The 16,861-nt window shown below is 54.2% G+C and overlaps 1 protein-coding gene across 1 annotated transcript; it reads left to right on the top strand.

Moving 5' to 3' along the window:
• The first annotated feature begins 3,125 nt into the window (after positions 1-3,125).
• Positions 3,126-8,488, top strand: DLX3 (distal-less homeobox 3). Its single transcript, XM_032457777.1, has 3 exons — positions 3,126-3,701; positions 4,741-4,931; positions 6,621-8,488. The coding sequence occupies exons 1-3, from the start codon at positions 3,377-3,379 to the stop codon at positions 6,966-6,968; spliced, it is 864 nt and encodes a 287-aa protein (XP_032313668.1). The 5' UTR covers positions 3,126-3,376; the 3' UTR covers positions 6,969-8,488.
• Positions 8,489-16,861: the final 8,373 nt, after the last annotated feature.

Raw genomic sequence — 16,861 nt, 5'->3', positions numbered from 1 at the left:
GGCCGGCTCACTCAGTGGTTCCACTACCCCTTTCCTGAGTTCCTCCCCTCAGACTTGGCACTCTTTGAGCCCAGTTGCTGTGGCTGTGTTCAGATGGCATGATACTTAGGCTCCCAGCAACAGCTTGCTTCAACAGGGTATTTGTTCTCCTGCCGGAGAGAGGGTGGGTAATGGACTCCAGCCTGGGCATTGGCCAGCACTGCTCCTTGTCCCTCCTGTCAGCCTCCCAGAGGTGCGTGACTGACTGCCCTGCATCACCCTTCCACCAGGGGCAGGATTCTAGCCAGGTGGACACCTGCTCATCTTGTTGGCTCAGGAGAGATGCAGTGGGTGACACTTGTCCCACTGCATCCTCCAGCAACCTTGCCATCCTGAGCTGGCAGGTGCCCGCCCAGCGTCTGGTGGCTCCAGTCCTGCTGGCCCAACGGGCCCCTTTGGGGCCACATGGCCTCATCTGGGAAGCTGCTCCTGCTCTTACCTTGGAGTGGGACGGCTTGCTGTCAGTGCCTGCTTCATGCTGCCCCTTTTCCTAAGCCTGCAAGCATACCCAGCCAAGATGATTCAGCCCCTCTTCAGTATTAAGGGGTCTCGGTTATTCATTCAACAAACATCTATGGAGCACTGCGGTTGTGTGTGCCAAGGCCTGCCCTAAGTATCTGGAAGGTAGTAGTGCATTGGACAGATACAGTCCCTGGTGTCCCGGAGCACAGAGGGCAATGATGGAGCACAGAGGGCCAGATGTCAACCTCACATTACCAAACAATTGTTTAATTGCTCACCTAAGTCCCCAACGTTGCAGTGTTAACCCATTCTAGAACTCTTAGAATTTCAAAGCAGGATGTAGCCTAGAAATTATTCTAAAGTAACCTACTACCACCACCACCACCACCCTTTCATGAATCCAGAATTCTCGACTCCCAGTCTAGTGCTCCTTCACTTTACTCAGGAGCCGCAGTGAGGAGCCAAAGGATTGTGGCTTCTGTGAGGACCACGTGAGCAAAGTGCAGACTCCTTGCCGTCTCTGAATTTCTCCCTCTCCGTTGATGAATGAATGAACGAACCTCCGAGAAGGGCCTTGCCCCACGCTGGGGGGAGCTGAGTGCTCCAAAGCAGGCTCTGCCAGCCTCCCAGCTTTGGTCCTGCCCAGTGCCCTTCCTGCCCCCAAGGCCGCGGGCTCTCTAGGCGCCCTCTTGGCAACAGAACAGAGGGCCTCCAGAGCGGGTGGTAACTCGCCCCGCCACGGGCTCCGAGAGGCGGGCGATAGGCGCTGGGGGGACGCGGAGATAGACCGACAGATAGCGCTCCCCTTGCCCGCCCCCCGCCCCCACCTTTCCCACGCCTCCGCCTCCTCGGAGCCACTCGGACCTGGCGGGCACTCTGGCCCCTCGGCCCGCGGACTGTGGCCCTCTGTCTCCACCAACTGCAGCTCTCAAAGCCCTTGGAAACCTGGCAGACTGCCCGGGCGGTCTGATTTTGGAAAATGCTACAGAGGCCCCTGCACGCTTTTCTCCCGGAGTCTGCGAAGAAGACCCTTCTAGGGGCTCAGCGAGACTCGGGGAGGCTGTAGAGTCCAGGGCTGACCAGAAGGTGGCGCTGGCACTGCGTGTCCCACGGGACGCCTTAGCCCGGCCTGGCAGGGGAAGGGGACAGGAAGATTGACAGGGAGACCTGTATGAAGGTTGCATTTGGCTAGGAACTGGTATTTGGAGGAGATTCCCCTCTCTTCAAAGAGAGGCGGAGGGCAGAATTGGGGGTGGAATGGAGAAATGGACTACACGCTGGGAACAACTTGGATGACCTAGAGGCCTGGCCTTGTGGGTCAGACAGGACTAGGAGCTGAGGGTTCCCAGGGAGCAGAGCCTCTTCTTCAGGGCCTCCTTGGGGGGACGTTCCCAACTACTGGAGATTGGAAAGGTGCTGTATACAACTACACATTAACTTATAGACCCTCCATCCCACAGCCCTCTACTCACACTGCTTATCCCCCACCATATACACTGATCCACTTTCTCACATGCACGTTCCTGCACTCACATACATCTCTGTAAGTATGTGAACTCTGCACGTACTGTGGAACATGTGAAATCCTCACGTCACACACCTCAAGTAAACCCATCCCCTACACTTGGTCTCTAAAAATGCCCACCTTCCACCAGTGCTGTCCCAAATGCACAGAATCTGCCCCCAAACTTACTGAAGCACACAGAGAGCCAGCCTGTGTCCCACTCATCTTCATGGGGACCCCAGGTCCCCTGCTCCTTCCAGCAAGCCTAGGTGATCTCTGAAACAGCATACACATAGTTTTGGAGATAACCTTAATATCACCACACACAGGCTGTACACCTCCACCCTTTCCATAAGTCCCTTGTCCACACATACCTGCCCCCTCCCCAGTCTCTCTCCGACAGGAGCCTCCTTGGGCCCAAGGATGACCTTCATAGGCTCAAGGCACTTTTGTCTGATGGGCCCCTTCCTCCATTAAAAACATGCTTTATTTATTTTTTAAAAATTGAAGTATAGTCAGTTACAATGTGTCGATTTCTGGTGTGCAGTATAATGTAAAAACATACTTTAAAATTACATTTTATGACTACATTGCTGTGAAGACAATATATTAATATATAGTCAAACATTCTCTTCAACCTAAATTTTTTTCCTTTCTTCTGATTTTAAAAGAAATCAGAACTTTTTATGAGCCCTGGGTCCTTCTCAATTTGCTTTGACTGCCTGTCATTTGCTCAACGCATGTGCATGACACCCACCTTGGACCACCTCCCTCCACAAACACCCAATGGGCAAGTTCCCCTCCTATGTCGCACCTGGGCCCACCTTCCACTCCCAGTCAGGGAGACCGACAGACTGACGGATCCTGGGGCTCTGCAGAGCCACTGGGGGTTTAATCTGGGCTGGGGGAGGGATCCACCGAAGAAGGAACAGAGGTGTGTGTGTGTGTGTGTGTGTGTGTGTGTGTGTGTGTGTGTGTTGGGTAACAGCAAAGAATGGGGGGGGGGGGAGGAAGAGAGAGAGAACGAAATAGCAATAGCATGTTTTGCCTGGAAGGCAAGACTTGCAGCCAATCAGAACGCTGGGGCCTCCCTCTGCGACTCACTATTGAGTCTATAACCGGCTGGCCGGGCGGAGCTGGCAGCATTTGACTGTGGCTTGGGACGCGACGAGAGGCGCGCCGCCACCGCCCGAAGAAGACCCGCGATGGTCTAAGCGCCCCTCGGCCTCCCCTCCCCAGAGGCGCTGCCAGGCCCTCCCCTCTGCCCTCCGGACATACACCCCCGCCGCGTTTCCTCTGCCTCCCCGGCGCTCCTGACCGCTCCGGCGTTCCGGCCGAGTCCAGACCGGGGGTGGCGCGGCGCCTGCCAGGATGAGTGGCTCCTTCGATCGCAAGCTCAGCAGCATCCTTACGGATATCTCCAGCTCGCTCAGCTGCCATGCGGGTTCTAAAGACTCGCCCACCTTGCCTGAGTCTTCCGTCACTGACCTAGGCTACTACAGCGCTCCCCAGCACGACTACTACTCAGGCCAGCCCTACGGCCAGACCGTGAACCCCTACACCTACCACCACCAGTTCAATCTCAACGGGCTTGCAAGCACCGGGGCTTACTCGCCCAAGTCGGAATATACCTACGGAGCCTCCTACCGGCAATACGGAGCCTACCGGGAGCAGCCGCTGCCCGCCCAGGACCCAGGTGAGGACCACAGGGTCGCAGGAGGGTGGGAGACACTGGAAGGTGCTGAGCGAAAGAAAGCTGAAAATCTAGGAACGCGTGGTAGGTTAGGAATGTACTGTCCGAAGTTAGGGAAGGTGGGCTAGATGACCCCCCAGAGGGGTCAGAAGACCTTCCAGTCCGGAGACTGCGCGCCTTTGGGGCGTGGTGCACGGGGGGCGACGCGGTCCCAGGTGAGGCTCGGGGTGAGCGAGGCGAGGACGGAGGTTGGCCATGGTCAGAGAACCTCCTGATCCAGGTGCTTTCCGGGCACTTCAGCAGGCGGTCCTCCATCGGGCTGCAGAGGACTTGCGGGTAGGCAGCGGGCACTGGAAGCTCCGCGACCCTGCTTTGAATCTGGACTGGGGAGAGGGAGGATGGTGATGGGGCACACGGAGAGAGACCTCCCAGAATTACGGGAACACGGAGGGAAGCAACAACGGAGTGGAGAAACTGAAAAAGAGAAAATTGGAGGCAGCAAAACAGAAATATGGAGAGACAAAGTGGGAGAAAGCACAGAGGAAAAGACGAAGGAAGGAAGGAGGAAAGGAAGGGATTCCATACTGTGCTTGCAGTACAGAATCTAAAAACTATTCTAAAATAAAAAGTTAAAAAGACAAAGAAGAAAGGGGGAAAGAAAAGGAAAGGGCGAGAGAGACGATCGACTGCGAGGTGCGGGTGAGGGGGAGGCCAGCAGGCGGGTGGCGGGGAGCTGTGGGGCCGAGGGGCGAGCGGGAAGCGCGGAGAGCAGAGCGGCGGCCGTGCGCGCCAGGGGTCGCTGGGCCCAGACCTCGCTCGGGGGATGCGGAGCGGGGAGCCGGGAGCGCCGCGTCGTGGGCGGCCGCGGGTCCGGCTTTGCGACCGCGGCTCCCTCCCCAGGCGCCGGCGGCGCGGAGTGCGCAGCCGGGAAGTCCCGGGGCCAGTCAGTGCGCCGGAGGGTGGGGCGTCCCTTGGAGCCCTGGAGGGCACCGGGGTCGCGGGCTGAGGCTGAGCCACCCACCGCCCGTTGCGTTGCCCGCAGTGTCCGTGAAGGAGGAGCCGGAAGCCGAGGTGCGCATGGTGAACGGGAAGCCCAAGAAGGTCCGAAAGCCGCGCACGATCTACTCCAGCTACCAGCTGGCCGCCCTGCAGCGCCGCTTCCAGAAGGCCCAGTATTTGGCGCTGCCCGAGCGCGCCGAGCTGGCCGCGCAGCTGGGCCTCACGCAGACGCAGGTCAGTAGTAGGCGGTCGAAGGCCGCGGGGGTTCAGTGGGGCCGCGCGGGACTCTGGGGCTCCCCAGGCGTCACTGAGCCTGCATGGCCTCTTAAATTCCCGGCAGGCCCTTGAAACCTTTGTGTGTGGGTGGAGGGACCCCCAGATCTCAACCTCTGTTGAAAGTTTGTGAATTAGCACGTGTACAGGCATGTGAGACTGTGTAGGTCTGTCACAAAGAGATGTCCTCCCCCCACCCCAGAATTCCCACCTCCCACAGCCCCCCAATAGTGTGGATCGCTCACTTGATAGGAGTCTGCCTGCGTCTGCCCCCAAGGCTAGTCATGTGTGTGTACATACACGTGTATCTGCATGTATATTTGCACACAGACTAATGGATCTGTGTACATGTGGGAATGCCCACTTAAGGAGTGAGATCTTTCAAGGGTCATTGTGTTTATAGGGTGGAGGGGCCTAGACACTTGACTGTGCAGGAGGACAGTGAGTGCACGTCCAAAACTGTGTGCTTGTATCAAAACACCACATTCCTGCTCAGCCCCCAAATGCTCCACCTCTTTATGTGGCCGGAGCCAAGAACAGAGGTTCCCCTCTAAGGGGAATAGGGACTCGGAGGTGTGGGCACCCCCTCCTCAGCCTTCCCCTAGAGCCCCCAGCAGCTGTCACTGCTCAAGGGAGGAGTGTCGGTCACCTGGCTCCCTACAGGTGTTGACAGACGGGCCTGGGTTGCGGCTGCGTGGGGCCCAGTCCGCCGGGAATCTGGGTCACCCGGTGAGGAGCTGATTCATTGTTTGTACCAGTCATGGGGTGGGGAGTGGCAGGGAGAGGGGGAGATACCCCAAGGGAAATTTGGGGAGTCATGGCTCACCTGGTCCGGAGTCCCCAGGTCACCCCCATTAGCCAGCCCTGGAGGGCTCTTCCCTGCCTGAATGTGTGACTGAGGGTACTCATGTTTGTGGGGTGTTTATCTGGGTGTATTTGTATAGTCTGGTGTCTGTGTGAAGCTGTGAGTGGGTACGTTCCTGCACATGGAGATGCTTACGTGGGTGTGTATTTGTCTCCATGTATCTGATTTCCTTTTTAAAAAAAATTTTTTTGAAGGGGGAGGTAATTAGGTTTACTTACTTATTTATTTTTTTAAATGGAGGTACTGGGGATTGAACCCAGGACCTCGTGCATGCTAGTCATGTACTCTGCCACTGAGTTATACCGTCCCCCCTATCTAGTTTCTAATATGAACAAAATGCCACAAACTGCCCATCTCCCACCTGGGCTGCCTTTTACTCAGTGCTTTCTGTATTTCAGTAATATGGCTAGCTGTTCTGAGTACTTTATCTACCTGAACTTATTTGAGCATCATAATGACCCCAAGAGGTAGGTAATTATGCTGCCATGATTTCCATTTTGCAGATGAGAAAGGCAAGAACCAGAAAGATCAAGTAACTTGCCCAAGGTCACGCACTTGGTAGGTGGCAGAGCAGAATTTGGACCTGAGTAGTCAAAAGTTCCCAGCTGCAGTTCTATCCCAGATAGAAAATAGATGCTGGCCTGGGAGTCAGGATGCCTGGGTTTGGCCGGGGTCTTGTGTGACAGTAGGTGCCTGCCTTGTCCTCTCTAGGCTGGGTTCCTCCGTGGGTTTTCACTTAGCATTTTGCGAAGCTAACTAGCTGCCCCTTTTTTTCCCTGGGGCAGGTGAAAATCTGGTTCCAGAACCGCCGCTCCAAATTCAAGAAGCTCTATAAGAATGGCGAGGTGCCCCTGGAGCACAGCCCCAACAACAGTGATTCTATGGCCTGCAACTCACCACCGTCACCTGCCCTCTGGGACACCTCTTCCCATTCCACTCCGGCTCCTGCCCGCAGCCAGCTGCCCCCGCCGCTCCCGTACAGTGCCTCCCCCAGCTACCTGGACGACCCCACCAACTCCTGGTACCACGCACAGAACCTGAGTGGACCCCACTTACAGCAGCAACCGCCTCAGCCAGCCACCCTGCACCATGCTTCCCCCGGGCCCCCGCCCAACCCTGGGGCTGTGTACTGAGCACCCACCTGGCCTGAACCTCTCACGAAGGAACCCCTGGACCAGACAGGAGGTGCCTCCGTCCGAGCCGCCGACACTCAGGAATCATCGAGGAGCACAGGGGAAAGGGCCCCCCTTTCCCCCTTCCCTTGCCCCTTCCTACAGGGACCCAAGAGCTTCCAGATGAAATTTTCATGGACCAAGGATGCCCCCTGAACCTCCTCCCTGCTGCCTAGACACTGGGGTGCCCCTCCAGATGCTGGGGCATTCCACTCCAGCGGGGACAGCTGTTTCCCTTCTGCTCCAAGAGCCTGGATTGGCTTTAAGTGGCTCATGACCTTCCAGAATCTAAAACTTAGTACTCGTCCCCCAGACTGGAGACCTTGGGGACTAGGGAGACTGTGGAGTGTTCGCAGGTCAGGCCTTGGCTGGGGCACCAGGCACTGTGGATCCCAGGACCTGCTGGGCCTAAGCTCCTCTTCCTAAGCCACCTGTGGCCGCCCCTTTCCTGAGCATCCCCTTTGCCAAAGACATTGGACCTCGAGGATGGGACTCAGGGTGGGGACCTCCACCAGCCCCGCTCTGCACTTCTAGCCCTCATTTCAGATTTGAGGGTTAAACCAAAGAAAAGCCCCCAAGTGAGGGAAGCTTTTAATATGTGTGGCGTTAGAGAGAAGAACTCAAGGAGCACCTCCCCTCCCCTGCTCTGGTCGGAGAGGAGGGGTGGGTCCCAGACATCCTTCCCTGGGACCCATTTCTTCTTCCATGTACAGGACTTTGCACAACTTTGGTTTCAAAAGCTGTTGAAAAATAGGAAGACAAAGGGCATTGTTAACAGATAGGACCAATCTCCCCTGTTCCGGGGCGCCCCGGCTCGCCCCGCCCCCACCCCACCTCTTCCCACCTCTTCCTCTCCTCCAGTAAGTTGTCAGTTTTGGCGCCAAACCCCAAATCTCCAAGGAGACACACCAGGCAAGACAAACCCCAAAACACCCCCTTTCCGGTGGCCTTGCAAACAGATTGTTCCCGCTGAGATGGAGAATGGCTGGTGAGGTGCCCCGAGAGGGTTATAACTTCGTGCCTTTAGGGGTGAGGGGGTGGCTGTCTGAAGGGTCGGTGGCACTGCCTCTTCCTGACCCAGATGTCCCCCCAGAGCTACTTTCTTCCACCCCTGATGTGGTCAAGCATTGAAGAAAAGGAGAGGTCAAAGACTGTAGCTATATATATAGTATGTATTTTTTTAAGAGCGACAGAGAGAAGCAGCCTCCTCCCTACTGCGGTTTCCTATTTATGTGGCCCTTTCCTCCTGGATGTACCTGCCTGTGCGTCGTGAACTGAGAGAAACAGGGATGTGGGCTCCTGCTGGATTTGGGTTTGATGGGAGGTACAGGCGCGAGGAGAGAAATGTGGTGGATCTCAAAGAGTCCCACCCCCAGGGGGACAGGAACGAAGCCAACTCCCACCCCCTCCCAGCCTTCCCATTTCTGCTTTCTTATTGGACCCATCTTTATATATAACATTAATAAAAAAGAAGAAAATAACCACTGGGCTCTTTGAACTGGAGGCTAGAGGCAGACAGCTCTGGGGGGAGGGCAGGGAGTTGGGGGAGGTGTTTGGTAGGGAGGGCCTCTGAGCCTCCAGGGGCTCCTGGGAGAGTCAGAGACTTGGGGACCTACTGCTGGGGCTCTGGGCTCAGGGTTGGACTGGGCCTGGCCCCAGGTGGCAGGTGCTCCTGACCCCATGGCTGTCTCCATGGTCTGGGGAGTAGGAGGCTCCCAGCCCTTGGCCTCCCTGACTCCACTTGGCTTGGCGGCTTGGCGTTCCCCGCCAGCCGGCTGCCCGCCGCCACTGCCGCCGCCGCTGGGTCACCTCAAGGCTGCTCTTTGATCTTGGGCTCACACGCAGACATGATTGTGCACGCGTGTAAACCCCTTGCCTCCACACCCAGGCACTCCTTGGCCCCTCACCCTCCTGTCTATCCTTTTCAGCTTGGAGTGAGGGTGAGGCCTCAGGCAGGGGGAGCATCGCTGCTCCCACAGCTGGCAGGGACCCCAGGCATTGGGATCCAGATTGGACCATGTAAGCAAACAGACGGGAGGGCCCTGTGTTGACCTTCTCAGAGAGGGCTTGGACCCTGACTCAGAGCCTTCTTACTGCTGCCGCTGACTGCCTGGGCCAGCAGTGCTGCCAGCCTCCTCTCCTAGCTGCCCAGCTCCACGGCTCTGGAGACAGAAAGCTGGAGGTGGCAGGATGAATGGGGGTGTGTGAGCAAATATCTCAGCGCAGTTGGGAGACAGCATGAATGCATGCACATGCTTGGGAAGCCACCTCTCTCTCTTAGAGACACACATGAACCAAGACACACATATCTCCATCATCACACACACACACACGGACTCCCACCTAGGGCAAGCGTGCTGTCATCGGCAGCCACACACACAGACACAAATGCACACCTGAAACACGTTAGCATCACACAAACACACAAACCATGCACCCCAAGAGATACACAGATGCACACACGCATCGCTCAGGTCACCCCAGCACATCACACACACATATACACACAGAGGTTGAGACAGCTCCCCATAATGGAAAAAGTCTAGAATGGAGGATCAGCAACTCCACCCAGCAGCCAAGGTGACCCAGCTCAGCCTGGAACCTCCCATTCAGAACCTTAGTTTCCTCATCTGTCAAATGGGGACAGTGGTCCCCACCCTTTCAGCTTCTGGAGCGACTGTGAGGCACAAAGCAGAGTAAGGATGAGAAGGCAGAAGATAGAAAGGCCTTGTGGAACCACAGTCACGGCTCGTGGCCGACGGGTCCTCCGGGCAGGGCTCCAGAATGGTGGGGAACCCACACCCCTCACCTCACCCATCTCCCTCTCAGAAAATAGGCCTGCCCTCCCCCCACGCCCGAGGGAGGCGGAAGGGAGGAGGGCCTCCAGCCCACGGACGCCAGCCGGGCTGGCAAGGGTTAAGTGGCAGCTGCCAGGCGGGGCGAACTGAGTAGTTTGGGTTGAGGGCTGCGTGCCGGCAGGAGCAGCGAGGCGGCAGCCGGGCAGACTTGCTGGAGACACTGCATTTTATTAGGGCTGGGCTGCCAGCAAAGGGAGGGAGAGGGGAAAAAAGAGCAGAAAGAGAGAGGAAGGAAGGAGGGAGGCTGGGCGGGCAGGCTGGCGGGCGGGCTGCAGCGGGATGAAAGGATGTTGTAAGCTCCCTAATTCCTCCCTGCGCATCCCTGCTCTGTCAGGCTGGATTAACTGCCCGGGTGACCTCCCTCAGGGTCAGCCCCACCCCTGACCTCCCCTTCCTCCTCTCCTCACCTCCAGGCCAGGCGTCACCCTCTTCACCAGTGCTAGGGGGCTAAGGGGGCCACGAGGACAGGGGCTTGGGTGGGGGACCTGGCAGAGCACCTGGGTGGGGCAGCTGAGCCCATTTTCTGCCAGGTGCTCCTTGACTACACCTATTGCCTCGTGACAACCTCAGGGGAAGAAGTGGGGATGAGGGAACCCCAGTCTGCCCTGAGGATCACTGTTCTCCAAACCTTAGTAACAGCTGGATTTGCTACCCACCTACTCCGTGCCAGACACTTTGCGTGTGATCCTCACAATGGCCTGGGAGGTGGGTGGTATAGTGCCCATTTTTCAGATGGAGAAACTGAGGCTCAGAGAAGCCCAGTCTCTGTCCAGGTCACATAACTAATACGTGACAGCGCTGGAATCTGAACCCAGGTCTGTCTGGAGAATGGGAGCTCCTAATGGGCTTTTCTGAGACTTAATTTACTAAGACACCCAGGGGAGAGGGTCAAAGAGCTGGGCAGCTCTGCCCACCCCAACCCTCCTGCCCTCCTCCCTGGGTTCTTCCCTGGGAGGAGAAGTGGAGGGGGGAGGGTCCGGGCTTCTTCCCCAGGGCTGATCCTGGGAAAAGCTTATGCTGTGGTCAGGAATGTGCACGCTGGAGTCAGCTGACCTGGAGTGAATCTGACCTCTACCACTTTCCTGACTGTGTGATCCTGGGCAAGTCACTTAACCTTTCTAAGCCTCAGTTTTCTCACCTGTAACAAGAATAATGCTATGTGCCTAGCAGGTCATTGTTGAGAGGAATAAATGGATAATGTGTGAAAACGTTTCACAAGGTACCCAGCACATGGTGAGTACTGCTCAGTTAATCAAAGTTGCTGTTGACAGGGGACACGGGGGTCGCTGCCCACCTCGCCTCTTACTCAGCCCCCTCCCACGCCTCTGATTCAGGCCCCTGGCTGTGCTTGCCGCATTGCTTGATCCGCCCAGCTCTAGGAGTACTCCAAAAAGGAGTAAGTCAACCAATATTTATTGAGCACCTACTATATTCCAGGCACTGTTCTAGGAACTGGTACCATGAATGACTGACGCCTGGGGAAGGGAGGCACAGACCTGGACTAGGAGCTCCAAGGCCAGAAGCAGGGCCCACCCTGGAGATGCCCCCAGCCAGGCAAACCTGACGCAGTCAGGAGACTAGGTGAGTTGTCAGAGGAAAGGGCGGGGGCAGTTGGTGGTGGGTGGAAAGGAAACCTGGAAAGGCTTCATGGGGGAGGTGGCATTTGAATTATGCCTTGAGAAAAGGATAGCAGCATGACAGGCAGTGAGGGGGGTCTGGGAACGTACTCCCTGGAGACCCCACCTTCCAAATAACTCCCCTCCCAGGACTCGTGGGCTGCAGAGGAAGGAGGCTTGTAGGGGAGCCTGAGAGCAGGACCCTCTCAGGTCCTCATGTGTTGGCTAGAGCTGATGCTGAAGGGTGGGGAGGCACGGACCCAGAGGGTCTCTAAACTTTTCTCCGGAGGCTGGGCTCAGGGAAGAGTCAACGTCTGGCAGTTCCCTGCCCCTCAGATGTTCAGGGAGCCACTCTGACACAGAGAGCTTGGAGATAGGGAGCTCCTTGCCCCTCTTCTGCGAGGAGACAGCCCCTGCCCTTCTCCCTCGTGGAAGTGGATAAGGATGGTCTCTACTCCTCCCCCTGAAGCCCCTCCCTTTAAGGTGGTCCCAGGCACTAGGGGATCTTAGAGACCTCACCCCAATTCAGTCTCCGCACACCATCCACCTCAGCAACGCACCGTCACTACCACTTATTCCCCAGCCCAGCAGAGCCCCCACCACTCCGAGGGAAGGGGGACTTCGGCTGAGACAAGACCCTTGATGAGCAACCTCCCAGCCCCTAGGTGAGGGCTCTGGTTGGCTAAGTCAGGCTGAGTTGCATCAACTAAGCCCGGAGGGGATGGAAGAGAGGGGCAGGGGGAGAACAGAGGGGGGAGAAGGGGGAGCCCTCAGCCAGCACCTTGGCCTCTGTTTTTCCAGCTTTAATTGCAGTGTTAATCACCTTAATAAGCTGTTTACCAACCACCCAGCAGCCTGAGACTGGGAGACTTAGAAGCCAAAAAGTGCTTGGAGATGAGTTTCCTCGGCCCCAGGGAATTGGGGGTGGGAGGACAGTGTAGCTGGGGGCCCTGGTGGGGCTTGTGGCAGAGGGGACAGGTAGGGGGCTGGCGGAGAAGGCCAGGGCCAGGAAGTCAGAAAGGCTAGCCTCCAGCTCTTGGCAGCAGCCCAGTCCCCCTCCCCTGGAAGCCCTGGAGTCAGTTCCTCAGGGAAACCTTCCTGGACCTTCAGCCTTGGTCCCCAGCCCCTGCCTTTCTCCTTTGTCACTCAGCTGTGCTGGTCACTGCTAAGTGAGTGACTCTTTCCGGGCCCCCAGTCCTGGCTCTGTGGAGGCAGGACTTGTGTCTCACCTTCATTGTCTCATCCCCAGCTCATGGAACGGGGCATGGACCATGTAGAGTATTTTGTTCACCCTGAAGAGGTTTCTGGGCTGCAAAGCAAGGGGCCTGGGGAAGTCTTTTATACCTGGGTCTTGGGGGCAGAGCTGGGCAGGGTTTGAACTGGGATATCAAGCATGAGGGTAGGGGCTTGGGTGTGTCCACCCCCGTGCGCGTGCGCATGTTGCTCAGGCTGGAGAGCAGGATGCTCAGGGGACAGCAACTGCCCAGGTAAATAAGGGAAGTGGTAGAGAGCTCTTGGGACCTCTCACACAATCCCTCCCACTCCCATCAGATGAGGGACTGTGGGGCTGGGGGCAGGGAATGATAACTGTCCCCCTCTCTCGGCTGTTGGAGGTTAACTGAGATCATGAGAGGAATGCCCAGCACCCAATCGCTGCTTCTGAGCAAGTGCAGTAGCTAACAGTGACTGCACCCTTGCTGGACATCATCTCATCTAATCGTCAGGAAGCGGCTCCAGAGACTGTGTGACTTGCCCAAGGTCACCGAGCAAATGAGAGGCAGTGAATTTAGGAGACTTCCTGGTGGAGGAGAGAATGTGGAATTGGCCTGGTGAGCCCTAGAGTGGGCTGTCTGAGAGAAGGAGAGATTTAGGGTCCCAGGGAAGCTAGGATGGGCACCCCAGAAGGAGGCAAAGCTGAGGAGGGGGCTGGGAGGAGGGTGGGGCCTCAGGAGTCAAATTCTTGGATTGTCTCCTGGAGCGAATCTGAGCAGGCCTGGAGGTGTCTGCTGAGTAAGCGGGGACCAGAGACTCCGCACCTTGGAGAATTATCTGGGGCGGTGCAGGGTTGTGGGAGGGTGTCCCCGCACTCCTGGTAGCTCATCTCACACCTGGCAAACAGCAGTAGGAGCGTGCCTTTCCTTGCACGCTGAGGGCATCCAGACACATCATGCAATGCGTGTGGCATTGTCCCACGCCCAACCCTGGGGCCAGTCAGGCCTGCCCTGAGCTCAGGAATCACCAGTAGGGGAGGGGGTGACATGCCCTCAGTTAAGGGAGGGTAAGGGGGAAACCGAGGGAAGCAGGAGACCAGAGGGAGCAGGAGGCTAGCTGGTAAGGAAGGGAAGCAGGAGATAATTGCTCCCAAGAGCAGACTCAGATCCTCCGAAGGCCTAGGCAGTGAGGATGCTAACTGAGCACCTACTGTGCACCAAGTCCTGTGCCAGAAGCCTTCACAGGCACTGTCTCATCTACTGCTCTCAACTATCTGGCAAGAGCAGTGCCATTATTTTCCCATTTCACAGGTGGGATAACTGAGGCTCAAGAGGTTCAATGGCTTCCCTTAAAGTCCTCCAGTGAATCTGAAGCAGAGTCCAGCCTTCTGGATCCCTGGCCTGTAGGCCTCTCACCACCCACTGGCCTCTAAGACTGAAATAGAGAGAAGGCAGGGAGGGGGCCAGGCTCAGCCTTCCCCGTTGTTCCCAGACCTGTCCTGTGCCCTTAGAGACACCAGGCCATCATAGATTAGGACACACATGTGCAAACATCCAGGCAAACTTACTGCATATCCTCAGGTAGGTATTTGTCCTGTCTGAAGCTCAATTTTCCTCATCTAGAAAATGGAGCTAACCATATGTATCTTTCAGGAATGCTGAGGGAATTCAATGAAATAACACATATAAAGAACTTAACACAAAGCTTGGTACAGTGACAGGAGCACAACAAACTAATCTGTCAGTTTTAGATAAAACCAGCCTGTGTGCAGTTAGGATGCTCCTCAGTTGACCTAGGGAGCTCTAGGTACCCTCAATGGGCCCAGCGTTGACCCTTCCTCCTTATGAAGGGAGGGCTCATATAGAATTCCCCCCTCTACTGGGAAAGTGCTTTCTTGATTCCAACCTAAGGCTGCCTTGCTTCAGATGTAACGGAAGGATGGCCACCCAGGACAGAGCCATGCACTGGGTCTTAGCACCAGCAGAAAGGAAGAGGGCAGGGTTTAATATAGGCATACCTTGTTGTTGTTGTTGTTGTTGTTGTATTTTGTTTAATTGAAGTATAGTTGATTTATAATGTGTTAGTTTCTGATGTACAGCATTTCAATTCAGTTATACATATATATTCTCTATCACTTATAGGTTATTACAAGAAATTTTATATAGTTCCCTGTGCTAAACATTAAGACCTTGTTGTTTTTCTATCTTATGTATAGTAGTTAGTATCTGCAAATCCCAGACTCCTTATTTATCACCGCCCCTGACTTGCCCCTGCTGGTAACCATAAGTTTGTTTTCTGTAACTGTGAGTCTCTTTCTATTTTGTAAACAAGTTCATTTGCGCCATTTTTTAAAGATTCCATGTAAGTGATTTCGTACGATATTTGTCTTACTCTGTCTGACTTACTTCACTTAGTATGATCATCTCTAAGCCCATCCATGTTGCTGCAAATGGCATTATTTCCTTATTTTTTATGGCTGAATGGTATTCCATTGTGTGTATATGTATATATACATATATATACCACATCTTCTTTATCCAATCATCTGTCGATAGACATTTAGGTTGCTTCCATGTCTTGGCTATTGTAAATAGTGCTGCTATGAACATTGGGGTGCATGTATCCTTTCAAATTAGAATTTTCCCAAGGTATATGCCCAGGAGTGGGATTTCTTGATCATAGGATAAGCCTATTTTCAAGTTTTTAAGGAATCTCCATACTGTTTTCCGTAATGGTTGCACCAAACTACATTCCCACCAACAGTGTAGGAGGGTTCCCTCTTCTCCACACCCTCTCCAGCATTTGTTATTTGTGGTCTTTTTAATGATGACTATTCTGACTGGTGTGAGGTGATACCTCATTGTAGTTTTGATTTGCATTTCTCTGATAATTAGCAATATTAGCATCTTTTCATGTGTCAATTGGTCATCTGTGTGTCTTCATTGGAGAAATGTTTGTTTAGGTCTTCTGCCCATTTTTTGATTGGGGTTGTTTTTTTTTGTGTGATTGAGTTGTATGAGCTGTTTGTATATTCTGGAAGTTAAGCCCTTATCAGCTGCATTGTTTATAAATACTTCCTCCCAGTCTGTATGTTGTCTTTTCATTTTATTTATGATTTCCTTTGCAGGCATACCTTGTTTATTGTGCTTCACTTTACTGCTCTTCACAGATACTGCCTTTTTCACAAATTGAAGGTTTGTTACAATCCCTGGTTGAGCAAGTCTATTGGTGCCATTTTTCCAATGGCATTATTTTTTCTTTAAGGTATGTACATTGTTTTTTTAGACTGAGTATTATTGCACACTTAATAGACCAAAATGTAGTGTAAACAACTACAGTACAGTGTAAACAACTTTCCTATGCACTGGGAAACCAAAAAATTTGTGTGACTCACTTTATTGCAATATTCATTTTTAGTGTAGTAATCTGGAACTGAACCCACAATATCTCTGAGGTATGCCTGTATCTTTCCGTTACTAACCAGGTCAAGAGCTGCTTCTCCACATCTATATACTCAGAGTATTTTATTATTTTGTGTTTCCATTATAACAAGAGTATTTTTCCTTATTTATTGCTAGACTAGAGAACAGCACCCTATGTTTATCTTGTATCCAGCCACTATACCAAAATTTTCTAACTGCCCCTGCCTCCAGGGTCTCTTGATGGTAAAAATTAATTTTTTTTCTCTGCTTTTTTTTTTTTTTTTTTTTTGTGGGGGATCTAGAGGGAGAGCTTCTGGAGTTACAGCGGAGATGATCTTTCATGAATAAAGAATTCAGGGGCCTCATCTGCCTCTGCACTAACTCTGACCCAGGCAGGTACTGGATAGTTTCACCTCTTCAGGCACTTTCCCACCTGGGGTGCCCAGAGGGCTATCCTGGAAGCACAGTCAGAAGTCCTCACTGTTTAGCCAGTGTCCTGCATAACTTCCTCCCATTTTCACAAAGCAGCTTCTCTCTAGCCCACCATTCACACTGGTGGGTGTTTGGGGGAGTCAGGGCTCTGCTCCCAGGTGGAGACTGACAGAGGAACAGGGATGGACAAGACCCCCTCATGGACAGAGAAGGTTTTCCTTGCTTTGTCAGAGATAATACTAACAACAAATCCTTACTGAATCCTTACTGCATTATCGTGCCTTTTGTGTTTTAACTCATTTAGTTCTCACCAC

This window comes from Camelus ferus, chromosome 16 (genome assembly GCF_009834535.1).
Source record: "Camelus ferus isolate YT-003-E chromosome 16, BCGSAC_Cfer_1.0, whole genome shotgun sequence".
Classification (NCBI taxonomy): Eukaryota; Metazoa; Chordata; class Mammalia; order Artiodactyla; family Camelidae; genus Camelus; species Camelus ferus.
This window is presented reverse-complemented; position numbering and strand designations above follow the sequence as displayed.

Bases quoted from the DNA above. Each gene is read 5' to 3' on its own strand.
- DLX3 (XM_032457777.1), top strand. From the start codon at position 3,377: ATGAGTGGCTCCTTCGATCGCAAGCTCAGCAGCATCCTTACGGATATC. The intron at 3,702-4,740 runs GTGAGGACCACA...CGTTGCCCGCAG, and splicing joins GCTGCCCGCCCAGGACCCAG to TGTCCGTGAAGGAGGAGCCG. The intron at 4,932-6,620 runs GTCAGTAGTAGG...TCCCTGGGGCAG, and splicing joins TGGGCCTCACGCAGACGCAG to GTGAAAATCTGGTTCCAGAA.